General features: G+C 44.4%; 1 protein-coding gene across 1 annotated transcript in view; it reads right to left on the bottom strand.

Annotated features, from left to right (window-relative positions):
* Arhgef33 (Rho guanine nucleotide exchange factor 33) overlaps positions 1–24,771 on the bottom strand; it is a 60,935-nt gene that overhangs the window by 8,059 nt on the left and 28,105 nt on the right. The window contains exons 11-18 of the mRNA XM_052186762.1: positions 24,008–24,232; positions 18,074–18,203; positions 13,243–13,375; positions 11,554–11,637; positions 10,253–10,336; positions 7,991–8,139; positions 6,974–7,138; positions 4,591–5,401 (exon numbers count right to left, since the gene is read on the bottom strand). Coding sequence (XP_052042722.1) covers positions 4,591–5,401; positions 6,974–7,138; positions 7,991–8,139; positions 10,253–10,336; positions 11,554–11,637; positions 13,243–13,375; positions 18,074–18,203; positions 24,008–24,232 — 1,781 coding nt within the window. The remainder of the gene's footprint in view (positions 1–4,590; positions 5,402–6,973; positions 7,139–7,990; positions 8,140–10,252; positions 10,337–11,553; positions 11,638–13,242; positions 13,376–18,073; positions 18,204–24,007; positions 24,233–24,771) is intronic.

The raw sequence follows: 24,771 nt of genomic DNA, 5'->3' as shown, positions 1-24,771 counted from the left end.
CTTTGCATCTAGTGCTCTTAACCACGGAGCCATTTCTATAGCGCCTTAAATACAGAAAATAAACTTTGTTCTGGCGTCAACTGTATCTTGCTGAATAAGCCAGCACTTGATCCCTGGCATAGTTGGATATGCTTCCCTTCCTACAAAATAAGAGAACTTAATATTAAGGGGTTTTGTTACTGTTGTTGTTTCACTTTTGAGAGAAACAGATCAATTAGGATGCCCAACAATGTAACCATAATTTTAAAGTTGTATTCATAATTCTGTATTTTATGGGGCTGGAGGTCAGAACTGTTGAGAGAGATCAACTCCTGTATCTGAATTATGAATACGCTTTCAACCTAAATAATTCAGTCCATAGAGTACGATTAAAAACAAAGATACTTTTTGTGCACTTGTTTATTTTCAAATGTAAGATGTATTATCATGTGCAAATATACTTAAATGCATGTTTAATGTGTTAGGTATGTACAAAAACTTATATCCTACAGGAATAGAATATTTATCTTGAGGTGACTGTGACTCAAAACAATCTAAAAGCAGCTGCTTAATTTTGAGTAACCCTATGTTATGGTTTATATAAGCTCAGACCAGGAAGTGGTACCATTAGAAGGTGTGGACCTGTTGGGAGTAGGTGTGTCACTATGGGTATGGGCTTTAAGACCCTCTTTCTAGCTGCCTGGAAGCCAGTATTCTGCTAGCAGCCTTCAAATGAAGATGTAGATCTCTCTCTCTCTCTCTCTCTCTCTCTCTCTCTCTCTCTCTCTCTCTCTCTCAGTTTTTGGAGACAGGCTTTCTCTGTATAGCCCTGGCTGTCCTGGAACTTGCTCTGTAGACCAGGCTGTCCTCGAACTCAGAAATCCACCTGCCTTTGCCTCCCAAGGGCTGGGATTAAAGGCGTGTGCCACCACTGCCCAGCAAGATATAGAACTCAGCTCCTCCTGCACCATGCCAGCCTGGATGCTGCCATGTTCATACAAGGCGGGTATGTTCCCGCCTTGATGGTTATGGACTGAACCTCTGAACCTGTAAGCCAGTCCCAGTTAAATGTCCTTATAAGAGTTGCCTTGGTCATGGTGTCTGTTTACAGCAGTAAAACCCTAGCTAAGAGCCCCTAAGTCAAAGTGGAAAACACACCACCATGCCCTGCCAGTCCAGTTGGGTGACTGAGAGCCTGTGAGGAGCAAAGCAAGGGCAAAAGGTTTCTCTAGGAAACATCTAGATCTGACTTTGAGACTTCCGCTTGGGGTTGTAGCAGCCAACCTGAAAAGTTCCTGAGATGCCACTAAGATTCCTAACTAAACCATGGAGACCAGCATCCTGGTGGTTTCATGTAATGTTTCTCAAAGTACACTCCCGGCACCCTAGGACCATCTACACTTGCCTTTACCTATAGATTCTTAAGCCCCATTCTAGAGTCTCTAAATCAGGAATCTCTGCTGTATACATAACTGTTATGCATACTTAGATATGAAAGCCAGGGGTTTCAGGCAGGCTTCTGCCCGATCCACTTACTGTCTATATCAAACACCTATGAATGCTTAATAGTTGTTTCTGATTCGGTAGGTAAGTCTACAGATTCTGGATTTATAAAATTATAAAATATAAGATTAATGTATCTATTACTACATCCAAGACCACATTGCGGGAAGTCTCTGCGGGAAGTAAGGTGAGGCTATACTGCTGGCCAAAGCACCTGCTGGAGATAGGACGTCCCACACTCAGAATTTTGGAGAGAACTTCGGAGAAGGCAGGAGCTTGATTTTTGCCTCCTAACAACTCTGGACCTCCATTAAAATGATCCTTAACTCAACACCAAATCCTTCATTCAGGAAAACCATAAGTGATTTAAAGAAAATCTGTCTATGGAACTATGGTCTTGATATCATTCATCAGCATAGCACTTCATACTTTACAAAGTGTACTTTCAAAGTATCTTACTTGGCTGGATCTTCATGACCCTGTGAGGTAGATATGATCTACTTTTTAAAAGTTATAATCACAAATTTATTATTTGGAATGGAGGGAAGGGTTTTCACATGCCGGGGCACATGTGGAGATCAGAAGACAACTTGCAAGATTAAGTTCTCCTTCCTCGTGTGCTTCCCATGTCCTCAAGCATGGTGGTGTGTGCCTTTATCTGCTGAGCTGTCGCTACCCCAAACTTACTAGCTTTTGATTCCATGTGTATGAGTTCAGGCACATAGGTGTCAGGGAGCCTTTGAGGAAGGGAGAGACAATCCTTGAGGAGTTGGTTCTCTCCTGCCATTGTGGGACACGGGCCAAAGTCAGGTCTTCTGGTTAGCATCTCTATCTGACTGAACCCTCTTACCACCCACTAAACATCTTACTTTTTATAGAAACTTATTGTTATGCGTATTAGTGTCCTGCCACGTATGTCTGGTACCATGTGCTTGCCTAATGCTGGAGGAGAGCTAAAAGGGATGTCAGACCCCCTGGGACTGGCGTTGAAGACAGTTGGGAGCTGCCATGTGGGTGCTGGGAATTGAACCTGAGTCCTCTGGAAGAGCAACTGGAAGCGCTCTTCAACACTGAGCCATCTCCCTAGGCCCCTGAGTATCTTATTTGCATAGATAAGAAAACTAAGCACAGAGATGCCCTGCAAATTGTCTAAAAGCAGGCAGCTGTTTGACAGCAGAGCCTGGGTTAGAACAGAGAGTGCCTGCTGCCCAGTGCCCTGCACTAAAAGACTCTCTCCTCTCTTGACTCTTAATACAGACAAAAGAACTGGCATTATGAGGCTCTTCTGGCCACAGGTGGGGCATGTAGAGCAGGTCTGAAGACGCCAAATGGCTTTGCCATACATTTTACAGATTTATCTTTTGCAGCTGAAGCCCCAGCCATATCCCCACCTTAGACACAGATATACTCAACCATGCTTGTGTTATATACACATGCACAAACATGTGTTACATACATATGCACAAACATGTATATCCACACACAGCCCCTTCTCAACTAAACTCTGCATGATTCTTCCTTGGTTTCTCTTCTTGACCTGACCTATGTCTTCCCATGTTAGGGATTGCTGGAATATTGATATTTCTTAGAGGTATGTCCAGCAAATAGCCACAAATATATTTATTGTTTGCTTCTCAGATACATTATTTGTTATTTCTAATATGTTTTCCCCTTGGTAATTGCTACAATTTTCAAGTTTTTCACATGAGTTAGGGCAGAAATTTCACATTTTTATGAACATGTAAAATAAAATCATTCTTGAGAGCCGAGTACACTACTTGAAAGATTCTGGTGTATGCCTCTGCCTATCCCAGTTTAAACAGGTATTATTAATTCCCTTCTATTTCCCCTCTTAATGAACTTTCAAGATTATCTAAGATTGATTTGTCTCAGAAAACTTGTCCGAATGAACTTTTACAGTTTGTAGACAAGAAATCAGAGTCAGAAGAAAAAATTCTCAGAATCCTGAAGGATGTCAGCGGCTTCACTAGACCACAATATTGGATGTTCTTTCCCTCTGCCGATTAGACTCTCAGACCTCGGGTGAGCAGCCAACTCCAGGGCTTGCCATGATCCATTTCCCTCCTGTTTCTGGGGCCTTCCTTCCACCTTGCATTGGGCCACAGGAGAAGCATTCCCAGCTCTTCTCTGCCCAGGGGTCTTTTCTTTGAAACTTCACTACCTGGCTTTTCCCCCTGCCCCCAATAGCTCCTAAGCACTTTTAAAATCTAATTCAGATATTCGGTGTACTTAGAGGGCATTCTGTAACCTCATCAACCCAGGTTTTAGCTATCCCTCCTGTAAGCCCCCACATCATAATTCTGCACTGTTGCTTTCTGAAGCTTCGGCAATCGGCAGAGAGCCTGGTAAGCAAGCGCCGTGTTCACTGGAAATTAAAAGTCTGTAACCATCGATCTAACCCACTCTCTTGATGATGAGCAGAACGAACGGGCAGTGGCACAGGTAAGCGCTATCTTGTCAATATGCTTAATCACTTGATTCTGTCACATTGAAAACTAGTGTGTCTGCCCACAAACCTGCCTCTTCGTGGTTAGTATTAGAACATACTTTTAAATATCCCAAGGCTTGGAGGAGACACCAAGGACAGATAGCAGAATGGCTCAACATTCACTGAAGCTAAATGTGCGTTTGAGTCAAGGCAGCCTATTCTAAGAAATCAAAGAAAAATGAACCCGCTTTGCAACAAACTTCTTAGTCCACACTGAGACAGGGCAACTTTCGTCCTCCCTAGATACTGGAAGTGGCTATCACATGCTGGGGTGGGAGGGAGTTGTACATTTAAGCCAGGAAGTGCACCAGGCAGGCCTGCAGCCCGCAAGAAGGAACAAATCCTTTCACTCCTAATTCATATTCTTTGTGTGCATCTAGACACACAAAGTCCCTGCTCGCCCTCTCTGCCTTCGTGCTCTCGGTGTGGTGTCCGCCCTGCCACTCGCCCTCGAAGGCCACCAGGGCCACTGCCTGTGACCACGTGTGTGCTGGCTCCGCCTCTGCCTGCTCCCTCCCTGCCAGGGGAACCGGGGCTGGCCCTGAAATCTAGGCCCGGGGCGGGGCGCCGAGGCGGGCGTCCGCTGGGTTTTACTTTACCCTCCTTACTTCCAAATAGGTCTGTTTTTCGCTTTGGGACCTCTGTTGGGGGAAGAAGGTCCGCGGCGCCCCGCGGGAGGCGGCGGCGGCGGCGGCGGGGCCGTGGGGTGCGGGAGCACGCTCGACCTTGAGCGGCGCGCGGCCGCCGCTGCTGCTGCGCGTGCTGTAGAGGCGCGGGGCCACGCCCTCGGCGGGCGGCGTGCGCGGGAACTCCTTGAGCGAGCGGCTCAGCGGCTTGGCCTTGCCGTGCGCCTGCGCCTGCGCGGCCTCCAGCTTGTAGGCGCCGCTGCTGCTCGCCGGCGACGTGGCGCTCTTGGGTAGCGGCTGCAGCGCGTGCTCGGGCCGCTCGGCCTCCATGGCGAAGCTGACGGGCCGCAGGAAGCAGATGTCCAGGCTGGACTCGGAGGAGGCAGGCGAGCAGTTGTCGAAGAGCGCCGGCGCCTGGAAGGGCTCCTCGTCGTAGGGCGCGGGCAGCGCGAAGATCTCTCCCCCGTACTCGAACTCCTCGTAGCCGGCGGGCACGAAGCCACGCGCGTCCGACAGGAGCTCGGGCGGACCACGCAGCGAGCGCTCCACGTTGCCTAGCGGCTCGGCGGGGGACGGCTCGAAGTCCATCTCCGGGATGGCCTGCAGAGGCCCGGCGAGCGCCTTCACGTCCTGCTCGGCCGCGCAGAACTGCGCCGGCGCCAGCAGGCTCTCGGGCCGCTCGTGCTTTCTGCCCTCCATCTCCCAGTCTCCAGGCTTCCCAGGCTGCATGCTCTCCATGAGGCTCTGCTGCTGCTGGCCCTTCTTCGCCGGGGCCATCAGATGTCTTTAAAGGGGAAACAGTGCAAGAGAGACGATCAAATAGTGCAGAGCTCCTGTGGAGCAATTGGCCAGAGGCCAGCTTCTCTCCTCATCTCCCAGCCACCTTTGTGGGTCACCTAAAAAGCTCCACAAAATGACTAGGGGACTTTCTCAAGAATCCCTAGGGGCTGTAGAGATGACTCCGCGGTTAAGGTCTTCCAGAGAACCTGAGTTCAGATTCCAGCGACCACATGGTGGCCCACAACCATCTGTAATGAGATCAGATGCCCTCTTCTGGTGTGTCTGAAGACAGCTACATTGTACTTATATATAATAAAATAAATAAATCTTTTTTTAAAAAATCCCTAGGCCTGTTTGGAAGAGTGAAAATAGTGGCCAGGAAACCAGGCTCAGTCACTGAGACATCACATGGCTGGCAGCACATGGCTGTCGCTATCACTGGCCTGGTGGAAGCTACGAACTTCCCTGCCAACAGGCATGGTCCCAAGGCGTCTCTTTTCAATTTATCGCCCTGTATTGCTGTGACAGAGTCATACATACTGGAAAATGAACTTGATACAACTCCTGGATCTTCTCACATAAACAATTGTGTTCCTGAATAAACTGTTGAACTTTGGATGCAGATATAGAGGATAAACTCAAGTGTAAAATTTATGCTTCTATAATAAAAGTTTTCAAAGTTTTGTGGCTGTAAAACATCTTGATTGTCTTCTCAAACGACTCACAAAACAATGTGATGTAAAATCTATCTGAATTTGCCCTGTTCTGTAGTTTTGTTGTCTGGGAGCACATAATTTTTACACAGTTTAAAAGGTGTAGGATACCCATCACTTAGGATTTTTGGTTTTGCTTACCTTCTAGACAAATGTCAATGAACTACTGCACACTGACCAAAGTGGTTACTTTCTTATTTATATTTTAATTCTGTCAGAATTACATATGGATGTATATGTGAATACTAACAATATTTTAAGGGATTGCAAGACAGATCTTAGAATGAAACGTAGGACTTAAAATTTACAGATGTGAAAAAAATGAATTGACTTTACGTCAATACTCTTAATTTTGGAAGAGTGTAATAGCCACAGTTTGGCCTGGATATAATGTAGATCTTGCCCCCTCTATTTGTTGTACTTGAAGAAAAATAAACATTTCATGCCAAAGAGTTGAAGTAATAAGCAAAGTGAATTTCTACTTTCCACCTCTTAGTACTGTTTTGTTTTGTTTTAATTTGAGACAAGGCCTCTATTATGTAACAGCTCCAGCTGCCTTGGGACTCTCTAGTCCAGGCTGGCCCTGAACTCAGAGATCTGCCTGCTTCTGCCTTCCAAGTGCAGGGATTAAAGGAGTGCACTACTGGCCAGAAGCCACCTGTTAGCACTTTCTAAATCTGCCTCTTCTTTCTCTGGGATCCATCAAACATCTTGATGAGCTTGGCTATTAATATGGAAACAATAGGGCAAGGGAGAAGGTGGAGTTCTGCAGAACACATTCCTAATCCAGGCCAGTTTGCTTACCTGTACAGATTATCTACAAGGCCAATATTGTTAATGTTTCCATAGCAACAGATACTTACGTGACAGCAGGAGCGGAACTGGCAGTGGAAGGATAGGGTTGGAGCATTTCTTCTGAGTGGACCCCACTGTCATGGACAGCCTCCTGGCCTGCATTGGGGGCAGCATCTTGGCCAGCATTAGCACACTGGGAAGCCAGCCCTTTGTACAGCTTTGCCATAGATGACCTAAGAGAATGGAAATAATCTCAGGCTGTACCTGTAAAGCTGACTCTGTGTATGCAGATACTGTGCTAAGAAAAATAGATGTGTCTCTCAGATCAAGCTTTCTGTGAAGGGTTTGCTATACCCAGAGCCCTCTATAAGCCAGATTGCTTACATAATAGCTGGCAGTTGGCTAAAAAGAGATTGAGGATTCAGGACAGGACTGTGAGACACCGTCAGGAGAGCACTGGGTTAGGAGATAGCTGTCTTTCTAGGAAACCCCTAGAGAAGTGACAATGTTCTCCAGACAGGCTGGGATGTTTAAGGAAACCTAGGTCATTACGAAGCTGTGCCGTAGGTTGCTTCTATTCCCCAAGGTCCAGATGGCACCTCCTCTCTTTTTCTTCACACTGTGAGATCTACTCAGCACATCCACCCCAACACTTTATCCTCACCACGCAACACCTAACTTACTCTCCACGGTCCAGCCCTAGAGACTAAGTCCCATGTGAGAGGTTTATGGCTATTTAAGTCATTGTATATTCACTGGGTAGAGCAGTACCTAACACACAACAGGTCCTCAATAAATGTTCATTACATTATTGTAGGAAACTATATTCAGACCATTACATTGCAATCTTGGACCTAAAACGTTAAGGGAAACAACTTAAGAGGTAACAACGCAGTCCAAGTGCTTTTCTTGTAAAGTTATTTCCACCAGGCCATAGGTGTGTCCCTCCTGTGGCCGGCCTCCCCTTCCCATCCCCACCCTTTCCTTCCAACTCCCTTCACCCCTCTCCAGCCACTCAACACAAGTGGCAGTCTGTGCCCTCTCCTCAGGCACCTCTCTCAGGTGTGGCACCGGCACAACCTTACTTTTTGAGCTTTTTCCGTTTCTGAATAAGCAAATCTTCATTGCACTGAAACAGCAGGGTGTAATGAGAGATAAACACGCGGAGGCGCTGAACACACACAAGCAGCAGGTAATAGTCCGGGTGCTCCTGCTCTGTGAACCTCAGGACATTCTGCAGGGAGGGAAAAGGAAGCAGCTTTGTACAATCAGGCTGAAAGCTGCTTCGTCTCTTCTGAAGCCCCCTTTGCGCTACTGTGAGGGCTGCAGCCCTTCAATCTAAACAAATAGCTCAGACACGTGCTCCATCCAGCCAATCCGCTGGGAGCTCAACCATTACGGCCAAAGAAGCCATTCTGTCCTATTTTAGTGGAATGTGACATAATGTGATTCCATCTTGAAAAGTTAGCAAGACCCAATAATTAGATGAATGAAATGACAGACATATTCTAACGACTGCTATCTCTAAGCAACACTTACGGGAGTCAGAGCAGTGGTGAGAATGGCAGGCCTGAGTAAGGGCCTGTGGGACTAGAACCGTGGATGGTGGCCTCTCCTACCACACAAGCTGATGCTATGGCTTGGATGTGCTTTACTTCACAAAGGTTCTGGACGCTACAGTGTAACGATTTTTTAAAGGTAAGGAACCTTTAAGAGGTGGGATCTAGAGAAATGCCAGTGGGGGCTGACCATCCTCATGAAGGAATTAATGCTGGTTTAATAGAGTGGGTTCTGATGAGAAAAAAAGTCACTGCGCCATTACTTGTCTTTCAGACAGTGTGACCAGCCATTGCTATCTTTGCTACCACCTCGTTTACCATGAGGGGGGTCACCAGAAACCAATGCTAGCACCATGCTTTGGGAGCCAAAATAAACCTCTTCCCTTCAAAAAACACCCAGCCTCAGGCATTTTGTTATAGTAGTACAAAATGGAATAAAAGATCTTATATGCTGCAGTGGAATATTAACCTGATTTAGATTGCAAAAGCTAACAGTTACCAACTATATTATTTGTTTGTTGACCACCTGCCATTAGCAGAAACTAAGCTCTTCTATATTCATTATCTTATTTAGGTTTGTTTTTTGTTTTTGTTTTTTGGTTTTTTGAGACAGGGTTTCTCTGTATAGTCCTGGCTGTCCTAGAACTCACTCTGTACACCAGGCTGGCCTCGAACTCAGAAATCCACCTGCCTCTGCCTCTCAAGTGCTGGGATTAAAGGTGTGTGCCACCACCGCCCGGCCTTATTTAGTTTTTATTACAACCCAGTTAGGTACAGAAATGACCTCTATATAATAAGGACAGACACAGAGATATCTATCCTCAGTGGTCTCCTTTAGGTCTAATAAATGACAGAAGATTTGAATGTGAACCATAGCAGTCCTCTTTGCCTGGTGTCTGCGAGACCTGGCCATCAGCCCAAGGCTTTTGCCTACTAGGTGTGTTGCCATGAACACAGTACTGGGATTTTTTTGGTCCTCTGTGTCCTTATGAAAAATAGTAACAGTAATACCTGTTTTGTGAAACTGGTGAACAGACCCATAAGATAATTATTGTGGGAAAATATTTTAGGACCTGAAGCCATATGCAGGGGGAGATCTCAATACTGATGCTGAGGTTAATCACAAGCATTTCTAAGATTCATCACTGAGTTACTTAAGCTCAGTTAAACCTTAAACCTGAACAGCTGTGAAGCAGGAGGAAGAGAGACTTCTAGAAAGAAATTGTTGGACTCCCACCTCCACTTCCTCTATGGGCCTACACGCTCCATAGAAAATTACGTAGAGAATTTGTCCATCAGCTCCTGTGTCTCTACTGGGGCAACATAAAGTATGAGCACTGTATGCTGGAACCCTGGACCCAAGACAAGTTGAAGCCATCGGGATAGTAGTAGAGTGGGCACATAAGCAGAAATCAAGAGGCCAGAGGTGACATTCTGATGGTTGTAGAACCGAAGAGGAGGAGACTGAATTAGGTACTTAGATGCTATCAAGAGTGTTTATAAAAGATTCTAGACCCCCCCCCAAAGTGGAGATTGCTGGTAAGTTGGATGGAATATGGAACGTCAAAGACAAGTACCATAAATCAAAAATTTCAAAATTAGATTTTTTTTTTTAGCTCATTCTCCATGGTATTGGGTGGTGTGGTATAACCATAACAACCTAAGTCATGTGAATACTTCTTAGAAATATTAATGAGTCCTTGCACCTTTGCAGTATTTATTATTGGAAGTCAAAAACTCAAATAATGAGTCCATGTGTAGACTATTGACTCGTCCGGTCAGGCTCACCTGCAGATGTATCAGATATTCAGGAATGCGCTGTACTATGTGGAAGAACAGAGTGTAGATATCCGACTTAATCTCTTCATCACCCTGCATGAGAGAAACGTGCAGTCACTCTTCAGTGTCCCATCAGCTCTGCCGATGGAACATCAGAGATTTTGCCCACCAGAGAAGAAATGCTTATTTCCAAGGTGCTTTCTTTCCAGAAATCATCACGAGGCTTTGATCGCTCACCGGAGAGGCCACATGTTCAGGGACACACCCAAAGGGACAACATTTCCCCAGTAAAGAACATACATGTATGTATGCATACATACATATATACATACATAAATTCATACATACATACATCATATATACATACATACATTCATTCATACATATATACATACATACATACATACATACATACATTCATACATATATATACATATATACATTCATACATACATTCATACACATTCATACATACATTCATACATACATACATTCATACATACATATATTATTGATCTAAGTTTTCTCCCTTCCTTCCCCAGCCCTACTACCCTGAATGCTGGACAGAAGTAGGCACTCAGCAAGCTGTCCTTGAATTAATGCATTAAGGTTTTCCAGCAAGTCATCTACTAATAGGCTCTAAGAGTGAACGAGAGCCCTGCAAGAGTGGGGACATGACTAGAAAAGCCTAGAAACAGGAAGTGCAATGGACTCCCCCTCTGCACCTTCCCTTCGCTTCCTTTTCCAGACATTTGCTCGTCATTTTCCGTTCAGAGGAGTCAGGGAGGTAAAGTAAAAAGTAAGGCACAGCCTCTCATCCCCTGTGAGACATGACTGCGCCCAGCTTTAGGGCTCTGACCTCTGTTTTCCAGTTGACTTAGATTAGCACCATGTGCATGTAAACGTGCATATCAACCACCTAACCATCGCTGACGTGGCCATGCTTAAATGGAACAGGACAGAGACGATTTTCGATCTTCTCGCTTGACAAAGGATGATTTGGATCCAGTGCTGAGATCACATTTTCTGAGCCTGAAAACAACACACACAGCACCTAAGCTGCGTGCTGAAGAACTCTGGAATTCCTTTTTGCTTTGTGTGTAGTTTAGTGTAGTGGATCATTAAAGCACTGCAGACCACAGCAATGGCTCTGGTCCCCGAAGGAGCTCTGACCCAGCGGAGGGCACCAGGAACGTATTCGAGGCTCCTCAGGCTGGAAGCCAAGCTCACAGAGCACATGCTGTCCTGGCGGATGGGTGTCATCGGTGACGTGACACACATGGAGTGTGAGCGAAGCTCAGCTTACTTACCTCCTTCAGCACCACAACGTGAACCAGCGAGATGCACTCGGGCAAATCCCTCAGGTAGGCAACATAATAATCCAAGAAATTATTCTTTAAAACAAACACAAAGATGCATGGTAAGAACCTGGGAATAGGAATGACAACGTTTTTTTTATAGTGCCATGGACATAAAACAGGAGAAACATTCAGAGAATATTTTGACAATTTATTAACTATGTTCTGTATTTGCTTTTGGATGATTTAGTCATCTTTTTAAAATAAAGATTTATTTTTATTTTATGTGGGTTGAGTGTTTGTCTAATTTGTAACCTATGTTTAAGTGTCCGGTACCCTCAGAGGTCAAAGGGTATCAGATATCCTGTAACTGGAGTCACAGGTGGTCGTGAGCCACCATGCTGGTTATCATAACCAAACCCCAATCCTCTGCAAGAGCGAGAACTCCTAATCTTTGAGCCATCTCTCCAGACCCTTATTCATCTTTTAAAGAGGTTTTTTTCCTTTGTTGTTTCCTCCACATTTAGATGTACATGATGGAACACATATATAATCTTAGCACTTGAGAGGAAGATCAAGAGAACCAGGAGTTCAAGGTCATCTTCAACTACATAGCAAGTTCAAGGACAGCCAGTGACCTAAGAGACTATGTCTATAAAAATTAGTTTTGGTTTTAAGATAAATATTACTATAACATGGGAACCAAAACACAACAGTTCTACCTTCATATCAAGAGAGTAAGAAAGCACTGAGAGTCATGTAAGTTAAAGTATTTTTACATTGTTAAACACTAAAAATACATTAATTATTATTATTATTTATTTTTATTATTAGTTTTGGAGACAGGGTTTCTCTGTGTACCCCTGTCCTGAAACTCACTCTGGATCCAGGCTGTTGATAAAGGTGCAGAAAAAAATGACTAACTTTAATTTCCTCACACGATGTTTAAAAATAAGAACCTTTTACATATAATTCTAGATGGCACTTAATTCCAGCCCTTCTTCCCTAAATAATAACTGGAAATATCTGAGTAGCTTTTCTTTGCATCTAAACAAACATAGCCTACTTCAGCCAGTTCCCAGTCCAAACTGTTTCACACTCGATTCCATGTATCACATATGCCACTGTCTGGTCCTGGGAACATTTGGGTTTTCAACTTCTGGTCTGGATGTGTTCTCATTGTAACACCAAAGAGAGTTCAAAATTCAGCACTCTTTTTCTAATGAATTGACACAAAAGCATGCAAAACAAACAGCTACCTACCATATATTTTAAGATATATAAGGAAAGAAAATTATATATGAAAATATATATTATTCACACTTGTTTTATATGTATATAGAATTATATACATGCTTGATAGTACATTTATATATCATGAATACAAGTGATATATATATACACACATGTACATATAAACTCACATATATAAATACATATACACATATACATGCATAATCAGTGGAGGTTACAACAGTACACTACGAAGTTGTGAATCAGAAGATAGATGACATAACAGAGTTCCAATCGTGGATAGCCAACTACACAGCACACGGGGTTGGTGTCAGCGAAGCACGGAGAGGGAGGACTAGGTCTCAGGCCTCCTCTAACTCTGAAACTTGCAGACTCTTGATTTTCCATTAGGAGAAGCAGGTGAGGGAGACACAGGCCTTTCCAAGTGTGTAGAAGGGAGCTTCTTACCTCATCATTTGTCAGCTTCAGGAATAGGTCTCCAAGGACTCCTTGGCGTGGCCACTTCAGGACCCTCTCCTGCAGCGCGTGAAGCAAATCCAAGTGCTGCTGGACAAGGTAGCGCAAGGAGCCGGGAAAGAGGCTTGAGACAGAACAAAGGGAGAGTCACAGCAGCCAGGGGAAGGGAAGAGACGGTCCCACAGGGGTGAACGCAGCACGCCCCACTTTCTAACATCCAAAGCACTCTCACAAGTCTGTATTTAGGATTTTAAATTTCTTTTCAACAAAGCAGACATCCCCAGACAACAGATAAGGTCCCCTTACTGATGGCCTCTTATGCCAATGTGATTGATCAAACAATAAAGAATAGGTTCTTTTAGGTTTCACTCAGTAGATATTCTAAAGGAAATCTTTTTCAGTGTTTTAGATTCCAAGCTGATTGATACCCAAACAATCTCTTCTTGGCTACTGACTAGAATATGCCACTTGGGTTAGTAGTAAAGTTCAGTTAACCCTGGCAGATAGAATTCAGGGAGTCAGGGCGATGAAGGAACTCATGTGTCTTTTTCTTCTTTAAAAAAAAAGTCTGTATTTAATGTATGAGTGCTTCACATGCATCTGAACACTGGAGGACGGCATCGGATCTCCTTAGAAATAGCTGCGAGCCACTTTGCAGGTGCTGAGAATTGAACTCAGGACCTCTGGAAAAGCAGCCAGGGCTTGTAACTGCTGAGCCATCTCTCCAGCCCACCCATCCTTTTCTTTCAGCATCAAAAAGTCATGCTGGGCACGAATGCTCTGCTGTCTGGACCCCTGCCCACTATAGCCCAGGGCTGCCCAGCACTTCTTGGTGTTTCATAGAGCCTCTTTCCGGTTTCAAGTCTCTTCCCTCTACCTGTTTGTGTGCCTCATTTGTAACCCAGAGGAAATGAAGAAGTGAGAAGTCAGAGAAGGCTGGGGTGGAGAGAAGAGAGACAAAGAGATCACCTAAGGGAAGGGGAGCCGGAATTCAGAGGATGGAGTGAACATCAGGAACAAGACAAGAAGAAAAGGAAGACAACAGAACTGCTGCACAGCAGCAAGGACCTGAGCTCTAACTTGATGGCTCAGGGAAATGCCAAGTAGATTTCCTTGTGCTGTCAACACATTTAACACAGACATGATGGCCTGCTTGTCTCTGAGAGCTGAGTTTAATTAAAAATGTCCCAAAGGTGTGATGGGCATACATTTGTGGACCATCGAGGTGATCTGGCCATAAGCAGACCTCTGCATTAGACAGGATGTCAGATTATAAGAAGGGTTTTTGTCTGGCTCCCCTGCAGTTTTCTAAGCAAAGCAAAGACTTCCATGGAGTTGTATCTCAGAGAAGAGAAAAACATCAGAGCAGGACAGTGAGCTCTCCTATGAGACGAACAAAGAGCCCTTCCACTACTGCGATCCAGCTCAGCTCGCTGGCCCACGCGTGCTGGCACACACAAGGCTGGCACACACAAGGCTGGCACACACAAGGCTGGCACACACAAGGCTGGCACACACAAGGCTGGCTGCCTCTAAGACAAACAGAGAGGCCTCTTGAACTTACTCAGAGCAAAGTATTCTTGGAAGAACTAAATAGCCTGTTCAGACCAGAGAGGAATTTGGAGAGGAGCTGGGAACCAGGCAGGCTGGGAGAAGAGCAGGAGCCTGGAGAAACTGATCACACTGAAGAGCAAACGCCGCACAGCAGATACACACACACACACACACACACACACACACACACACACACGGAGGCTGCAGAGGACTCCAGGCAACAGCCACTGTGGTATTGAAGTTGCTGTACCACGCTGAGTCCTGACTTTGGATGTTGCCCATATAAATTATAGGATCTATTCTAGATTCTCTTTCCTCCTTTCCTCCAGTCCCTTTCTTTTTCTTTCTAGAATAGCATTTTCTGCTTTACTATAACTAATGCTCCTAGTGCCTAGAGAGCTGATACCTTCTTTGGGGCTGTCACCGGATGACTGAGATTTCAGTGTCCAGTTAGGCATGGCTAATCCTTGCAATGATAGTGGAAACACATGTTTCATGAAGAGCAAAGACTTACAGTGTGTTCTGACCAAATATGGAAAACAGGCTTTTAAACTTTTGAAAAAAATTAGGAGATATTATATGAAGCCATGGAAGAGCAGAGAGGAATTAAACCAGGAGATGGAGAACAGAGGGCGAAAGATTGCAAGCAGTAAAGGCTCCCATTGGCCTCACTCCCCTGCAGGCTTCACTCTCAGTCACAACATTCAAGGGTTCTGTGGTGACCATTGATCAGATTTGGAAGATCTAGTCTCCTTCTGGCTGCTTTCAGATCAGTGCCTTCTCCAGCTCCATGTCTGCCTGGATGCTGCCACGCTTCCTGCCATGAATAACCCAGTTCTAACCAAATGTTGTCCTTTATAAGAGTTGCCTTGGTCACGGTGTCTCTTCACAGCAAATGAAACCCTAACTAAGACGTGTTCTAATTCTTTTACGGCCATGTGGATAGTTCCTACAGCCTTCAAAGTTCTCTTTCTCTGCTCATCAACATACTATTTAAATAGTAACAGAAGAAAAAGAGCAAGATAAAAGTCATCAAGGAAAACCTGCTATCGTTTCAACTTAGTCACGTTGTTCTTGCTAATTCAGCACTGGGCCAAGATGATGCCTGGCTTTACAAGCAGTGGCCACAGCCCTGCTGAATGGGTTCATGGCTGGCTTTAAGAGCAGCAGGTCACCGATGAATGGATTTAGATAATTAAATGAGTGAAATCTGTAACACAGAACTCATCACCTCTTGGTAGATGTGATTCTGAATTCTGTACATCGGGTGAAACAGCAGTCCTCCCTACAGGTGTTCCCAGACTGCTCAGTCTTAAAATGACTCAAGCAATGTCAGAACAGTAACTTCCGTCACATCCCCACATGTGACCAGTTTCTACCTAGGCGCTCTCTGGCAGCATGTGTCCTTCCAAATGCACAAGGCTGGCCTGAACCGACTGAGGCCTCGTTGAGTGATTCAGTGTTTCCAGGGACAGCCAACGGCTGTGGTCTGCAGGTCTGACAGGGGTAATGTCAGTGGTCACCACTTCAACAAGGGGTAGAAAGTGCTCACACCTCGCCACCATTTGGTGGGCAAAGTCACCAAATAAAATCTCACGAAAAACATTGCCGGTAGATAGATCTATCCCCAGTGCACCAAGGTTTCAGAAAAGCATACAGAAAAGAAGATAGATAGTGAGGAAATGAAGATGAAGAGAACCCAAGTGTAGGACAGAAAAGGCAGCCCAGCCTGACCTAGAACAGGGCAATGCGCTTTCAGTCGCAGTGCTCTGAGTTGACGCTTTGTGCTGCTTGCCTAAGGGTTACCTTGACAACCAAGATGAACAGCATTGTCTTGTGTACGATGGAATAAGGAATCCCTTATCTATGTGGCTTTGAGTGTCTCTGGACCTTGGTGTCTTCCTCTGGGATATAGACATCACAAGGTTCTGCAGATTCCTTTTCCAGTCTGGTGATAGTGCCCAGGGCCTCCTGAGTAGATAAGTGCCCTGCCCCATGGCTCTGTCCCCCAGCACTGAGGACAGTCCTGAAGTTCCAGCTCAAGCATGGCACATAGGACCCAAGGTACAGGGCTCTTCCCTACGTTTACCCCAGACCCCCAATCTTATGGAAACTAGAAAGAGACCTTAAATACATAAGCAGACCGACACCGAAAGATAGATTCCCTTTCCACTTGAGTCATTTAAACTGAGCGGGTACTTGGAGGAAAACAAAAACAAAAAGCTCCAGTCCAGAACCTTCCCCAGTTCAGGAGGAGGAGGAGGGAAAGTAAGTCAGGCTATCCCATCTCTGAGTGGGAAGTCAGGTGGCCAGATGGGATGGGATAGGAAGGGACAGAGAAAGTCTAGGCCACTGTGGGAAGATGAGCAAGCCTCACGTCAGCCTTCTGCTGGGTATATTTTGATCATCAGCATCTTGTGGTGGTAAACTCCAAGCTCATGGTGGTGGCCACTGGTACCACGGGCACATGGGTAGCTCCTCTCCTTGGAATTCCTCTTTCCATCTGAGCCCTCCCAATGCTTAGAAACACTCAAGACAGTTGTGTGTTCCTCACCTCAGTCATTGAGACAAGGGTGGGTATGCGGGTGTTTGTGTTTGGTAGGAGGGGATAGTGAACGGCTATGAAGTCACGTAAAATGGGAGGAACCAGAAGAAGCGGGAAAATAGGAACTTCCTTAGGTAGATTCATAACTGACAAAGCACCCGTGTCTATCACCTCATGGAATAAATATTTACGGTACTAATGCCACGTGATCCGGACTCCCATTGATCGGGATTGCTCTTTCCCTCCCTTCAGTCTGAATCAGCTCTTCTTCATTAACCCTTCCCCCATCCTGTTATCTCCCAGCAGAGGGAGTAAAGAGTATAAGTGGGCACATGGTGACATGGGGGCCAGCCCGCTGGAGGTACAGTGCCACACCTCAGTGTATGCTCTTACACAGTACCTGCTGCTATGGGATCTCCGGTATCATTGTCTAAGGGCCTTTATTGTCAGAGCTCTGCCACATCCATTTCCTGAGACTTAGGTGAAGTCTGCCATCCATGAGGACACACGGTGCCTCACTTTAGATTCTGAATTGACGCAGACTGAAGGCCCCACAGACTATATTCACTGTCTACCTGCTGAGAACCAGTTTGAGACTTGCCTATTGTCACAGCCTATTCTTGCAAAGACTGTTTCTGGAACTCTCTAGGCCCCAGAATTCCTTAAGCAGCATCTTACCTTAAATCCCGTCCGTCTGAAAAGCAAAGGCAGTTAGCAAGGTACCTTCTCTCCTTGGGGTTCCTCTTCCCATCCGAGCCCTGGAATGTCGCCTTTATCTTCAGGATCAGAGAGATGTTGATGACATACTTCCTTTCTGATTCAAGCAGCTCTAGAGCCACAGTTTGCCTTTTTGCTTTAAAACAAACCCAAGGTGATTTTTTGTTAACTCCCTCCTGGACACTAAGCTAGGCAACAGAGAGATAAAAACAGACGGAAACGCTCAACTGGCTGTGTGTCCCTAGCTTGCCAGAAGGCCTAGGCTTCAGTTCCTGCACCAGAAAACCAGGCTTGGTGTGCACAGTTATTATCTGGGAGTTGAAGGCAGGAGGATCAGAAGCCCAAAGTCATCTTCAGCTACTTAGCCAGTTCAAGGCCTACCTGGGTCCCTTGAGGCAAAAATGAAAGGAAAAGAAAAGTAGTGAAGTAAGGAAGTGATAGACGTGAGGAGAGGAGAAAAGAAGGGAGGGAGGGAAGGAGAGATGGAAGGAAGGAGGGAATGAGGGAGGTCAAGCAGGCAGGCAGGGGTATTTGTAAAAGAGGAAAAACAGATTGAAGGTATGAGATTCATCCAGCGAACCAAAGGACACAAAATCATGAGTCTGCAGACGAGACCTCACTAAAAAGCAGTAGAGGCTGAAGGACTAGAGACTTGGGTAAATGAGGTAAATCTGAATAAGTTGTGAGAGCTTCCAGATCACACTGCAGACCTGGTGACGTCCTGGCTTCACGAAGTGGGAGAAGCTGCATGAGGGGACTTCCCAGGCTGGACCAGGACCCTAAGGCGGCACTGTGAAGGGGTCACTTACCGATACGTAAATGTTCTATCTAATTAGCATACCTACAATGAAGCTCACTACTGACAAGCTTGGATAATACAAATTTCCAGGTTATTTGAGGATCTTCCTTCCTTCTTTCCTTTCTTCCTTCCTTCCTAACGCTCCTTTTGCAGTGTAATCTTTCTTAAACACATCAACAATTAAGGCTACTGAGACATTTGAATAATATTTATACCATAGAAGAGAGAAAAGAAATACACAAAGGTATGTGAGAAGTAAATCCATGTCAGAAGCCATCTAGAAAAGGCGAAGACAGGCAAGTGAAGTTTCTGGGGTTGCCTGATCTCTAAGGATGCAGTATCCCTGGAGACTTCCTCGCAGGACTGCTTCTCAACCTTGAGCTGCCTTTCCTGTCTCTTTTACATAGCCTAATGTTTCCCGGGCATCAGCCCACCCTATTGGGCAGATTTCCCACAAATCAATGTGAATATGAACTTTCATGTAGTAATGCTATATAGACAAATGGATGATGTCATAATTCCTGATAATGATTTTATATAACTCCTAAATTTATACAAGTAATCTCAAGCCCTCTATAAAAGGAAAACTGCAAATAGAGCTCTGTAAACCTTCATGTGTCGCTGGCTAATTGCACAAGGAAAAGAAATCAGGCTTGGAATAAATTACAGTCAAGGAAAACATTCTAAGTTAGCTGTGAGACCATTATCTGGTTCCTAAAGGTCATAAACTGGGAGTGAACAATTTATTGTATGTGCAAGGTCAGAAAATACAATATTAACTAGTTTATCTATACAAACTTCAAAATAATAAGACACAGGCAGATAATTTTTCTCTTGACAAAACTGTGCTAATTTGTGACATAAAAATTAGCCCAATTTACTGTTGGACTGAAGAAATGGCTCAGCAGTTAAGAGCACTGGCTCTTCTTCCAGAGGTCCTGAATTCAATTCCTGGTAACCACGTGGTGGTTCACAACCATTTGTATTTGGATCTGATACCCTCCTCTGGTGTGTCTGAGGAGAACCATAATGTACTCACATACATAGAATAAATAAATCTTAAAAAAAATATATTGCTTTAAACTTACAATGACCTTATGGGGCTAGTAACAGATGATAAATGTTAAGTCAAATACTAGTCTTCATGGGATGACATAAACACTTCTGTTGTAACTCCTTAAGTCTTATTGATCTACGACATAAATTATTGCCTTAAACTTACTCCAAACCTATTGGAATGTTAAAGTATTTAGAAAATCATGTAAGCAATTATCCTGCTGTAACAGTTCTACCTGGTGTGTCCAAGGAGAACCACAATGTACTCACATACATAGAATAAATAAATATTTTAAAAAACTGCTTTAAACTTACAATGACCTTATGGAGCTAGTAACAGATAATAAATGTGTGGGAAATGTTTTAGAGAAAGTGTAAACTCTGAGAACAGCAAGAAAGCAACAGTGCCACTCTGTACATGTTTTCCAAGGCCTCAGTTGTCTCTCTTCTCCTTGTTTCAATCTCTCTTTTCTTTTCTTTTCTTTTCTCTTTGGTTCATGAAGAGTTAACAAACTCCAAGCCTCTGGCCTGGCCAGCAAGGGACCCAGAGAGAAAAGAACCCCTAGCAATTAAGGCTTTTTTACTCTTTTTTTTCCTATGCACTAGTCTCTTTATTTATTATAATAACAACTCAGAAATAATGCTAACAACAGGAGTAATTACCAGAAGCCAGCTGCTTTTGGCCTTAGAATAGCAAGGAGCTAAAGAAGACAGAAGAATAGCCAAAGGTCAAGCAGCTCTGGGACCTGATCTTGACTCCATACCCCTCACTGCCTTCCCCAGGGAAACCCTGTGATGCACAGCAAATCTAACAATTACTATTCCCCAAAAGATGTGCAAAATATTCTTACTGAGTGCTATGTTAAAAGAAGAAACTCTGACATTTAAAAAAAATGCAGAAAACTTTAAGCGTAGATCAAGCCAAAGGCATCTCCCTTCACCCTCAGGAGAAGCCAAATGCAGGAGAGAAATGTGCTTTGAAGAAATATTTGGCCCATGAAAAAATGAAACCAGGGACCCTAACATTAAATTACAAACTTCAACCAAAGAGTACACATGGAGTTACCCATGGCTCCAAACACAGGCAGCAGAGGATGTTCTTGTTAGACACCAAAGGGAGGAGAGGCCCTTGGCCCTGGAAAGGCTTAGTGTCTTAGTATAGAGGAACAGGGAAGTGGGAGAGGGTTGATTGGGGAAGGAGAGATGGCTTATGGGATTTTAGGGGGAGGAGGGAACCAGGAAAGGGGACAACATTTGAAACATAAATAAAGAATATATCTAATTTTAGGCCGGGCAGTGGTGGCGCACGCCTATAATTCCAGCACTTGAGAGGCAGAGGCAGGTGGATTTCTTAGTTTGAGGCCAGCCTAGTCTACAGAGTGAGTTCCAGGACAGCCAGGACTAAACAGAGAAACCCTGTCTCAAAAAACAAAAACAAACAAACAAACAAGAATATATCTAATTTTAAAAAAACTAAAAACTTCAAAGAAAAGGGAAAGTATAGCTAAGATGATATTGCAAAATTAATAGTGGAGGGGTGGGCACACGCATCCCAGGACATGTGTTACCGAAGGAGGCTCCTTTATTCTCTGCATAAATGATGAAAAAGATCACATATCATCTTAAGGACCACCACATCCTGGTGAAGTTGTAACACTTTGGGTATAAGGAGAAGACCCTAAAAGTTACCAGGTAGAGAGGCCAGCAAAATGGCTTAGAGGGTAAAGGCCTGAGGACCTGAGTTCCTCTCCCCTGGGGACCTACCTAGTAGAAAGACTTGGTAGTAACAGAATGTTACTTTGTAACATTCAAAGAACTAAAATGAGAGGAATGCTGTGCTCTCCAACAGCAACATTCAGAGCTGAAAGACAATAGAAGAACTGCTTCAGATTGATAAGAAAAAGGGCTTTCTGTTAAACCAGGAAGACAGCAGTATAATGGGCCACAGATGGAGTAAGGTGTCTGAGGTCTCTATGCAAAATAAATACAAGGATATAACCATAAAAAAGATATATATGATAGAGTTTTGTTACATGGAGAAAAACAGAAATCTCAGGACTACTTGTAAGCTGCCATGTGGTACTAGAATCAAACTCTGGAAGAGCAGCCAGTGCTCTTAGCCAGGAGCCATCTCTCCAGGCCTAGATGATGGAATTTCAAAATATGATGGGGGTGGGAGAGATGGTTCAGTGATTAAGAGCACAGACTGCTCTTCCAGAGGTCCTGAGTTCACTTCCCAGCAACCACATGTGGTGGCTCACAACCATCTGTAATGGGATCTGATGCCCTCTTCTTGTATGTCTGAAGACAGCTGCAATGTACTAACATAATAAGATAAATAAATAAATCTTTTTAAAAGTATGAAGACATTCAGTGTGGTTAATAAAAAAGAATGAGCTACTGAGTAGATTACATGCAACAATGTAGATGAATCTCAAAAACACAAGGTGAGAGAAAGCCACTAGGCACAAAAGGACACATAAAACATTATACCATTTATGGGAAGTTCAAGAACAGATGAATCGTTACAATAGTCACAGTGTTTCTTTCCCTAGATGTTGACTAAAATGAAGCATGAGATAAATTCCCAGCATAGCATAAATATATGTTGATCTTGACAGTGATCCCAGACAATGTTTGTATGGAAAAAGTCAAGCTGAGAGAGTCAGTTCTCCTTATGGGTGTGGCCTGCAGGGGACTGGCAATGCTCCAAGGGCTGGCCCTACACCCTAGAGCTTATGGGCGACACAAATTGGATTATTTTATAAAAAAAAACATAAAATGAGGAAACAATTTTGTGTACAGGAAGCAGAGGGTAGAAAATGAGGAGTTGGATCTGGGAGGAGTTGGGGATGTGGTAAATGTGATGAAAAGAAGAATTAATTAAAAATTCCCTATAGTCATAAGCTAAGGCCCACAGAGCTGCTCAGGGGATATAGCACTGGCCACACAAGCTTCATGTTCACACAACAGCCTACACGACTGTAGTGTATGCTACACATACACCTACACATACACATAAAAATACACACATACACATTAAAAATTTTTAAGTTTAAATATGAACTCTACTCTATGTAAATAAACTTTAGACAAAGTATTATTTATAAACTAGCATAAAATATGAAGCAAGTTGTGATGGTGTGAGTGAAAATGGTCCAAAGGCTCACATATTTGAATCCTTGGTCCCCAGTTGATGGAACTGTTTGGGAAGGATTGGGTTATGGCCTTGTTGAAGGAGGTGTGTTACTGGAGGCAGACTTTGATGTTTCAAAGAACTCATGTGATTCCCAGTGTTTCTCTCTCTCTCTCTCTCTCTCTCTCTCTCTCTCTCTCTCTCTCTCTCTCTCTCTCTCTCCCTCCCTCCCTCCCTCTCTCTGACTCATGGTTGTAGGTCAAAATGTAAGCTTTCACCATGACTTTGCTCCAACATCATGACCACTAGCCCTCTGAAACCAGAAGCCAAATTAAATGATGCCTTTTATCAGTTGACTTAGTTGTAGTGTTCAATCACAGCAACAAAAAAGAAATTAATGCACAATCAAAAGGTGGTTGCTAAGGCTTCTTGTTAATAATTTTAAAAAGCTTTTAATTCTATTTAATTTTTACATATTTTCTTAAGAATAATATTTATTTTTTGAAAAAATTACCCCTCCCCCAGTATAGAAAATGCTACTGTCAGTATCCACTCCCCATAGAAGGAAAGGAAAAGAGGAAGGAAGGCAGGAAGGAGGCCGCTGCAGGGTTTGACAATGAGGGCAGACTATCAATAAATGATTGGCTGACTAAATAGATCACCTCCAAGAACTTTAGTTTTTGTTTGTTTGCTTGCTTGCTTGCTTGCTTGCTTTCTGAAGCACCACAGTACAGAATGTCATAAACACCCAGGATCAGGGTGGTACCAGAGTAGGTGACCCAAGCTAAGTCCCTTCACCTCTGTAGGCTTCAGAGACTTTGTCCTGAAAAGACACAAGGTGGTGGTGCGTGTCCATTCCATCTACACTGCCCGGGTTCTGGTCCTTCTGCCCCAGCCTCGTTCACAATGCTTCCTTTTATACCCCCACCCATACCCTCCCAGGACTTACCAGCTAGAGAGGTTTCACATAAAACATTTTCCAGGGAGCTGTGTCTGCCCTGGCCAGCGTCCTTCAGTTTATCTGGGTGATCTTTTGTGACATATTCCTCGCCCCATTCCTTGCCATCCTTAGGCTGTCTCCACAGGCCAGGCGTGTGATGGCCCTTGGACTGGATCTCAGCTGAGAGAGAAGGCTTAAGGTTTTCATCTGATTCTGGAGTTGTTGGGTTCACTCCTGAAAAACAATGCCTACTAGACAAAAACTTCCTTTAAAAAAAACACAACCAAAACCCTTTTATTCTTCTCTCACACCCCAGCTGCAGCGCCCCCTCCCTCCACCCCTGCCCCCTCCCCTGCCTCTCCTCTGCCTCAGATCCACTCCTCTATTTCCCTTCAAATAAGGAGCAGCCCCCTCCCCAAGGATATCCACTGACATGACCTAACAAGATACAGTAAAACTAAGCACAAAACCTATATCAGAGCTGGACGATATATCATGGCACCCCAGTAGGAGGAAATGGGTCCCAGGAGCAGGCAAAGAGTCAGAGACAGCCCCACTCCCACTGTTGTAAGCCCACAGGAAGACCAAGCCATAACACATATGCAGAGGGCCCGGCTCAGGCCCACCCTGGCTCCCTGGTTGTCTCTGTGAGCCCCTATGAGCCCTGCTTAGACAAGTCTATGCATCCGGTTCTTGTGTCCCTGACCCCTTTGAACTTTCTTTTTGAAAAGGGAAATAGTATTTGTTACTGTTAACTAATATACTGCTAGATG

Source organism: Apodemus sylvaticus, chromosome 6, assembly GCF_947179515.1.
Source record: "Apodemus sylvaticus chromosome 6, mApoSyl1.1, whole genome shotgun sequence".
Taxonomy (NCBI): Eukaryota; Metazoa; Chordata; class Mammalia; order Rodentia; family Muridae; genus Apodemus; species Apodemus sylvaticus.
The sequence above is the reverse complement of the archived record's forward strand: the minus strand, read 5'-3'. Positions and strand labels throughout refer to the sequence as shown.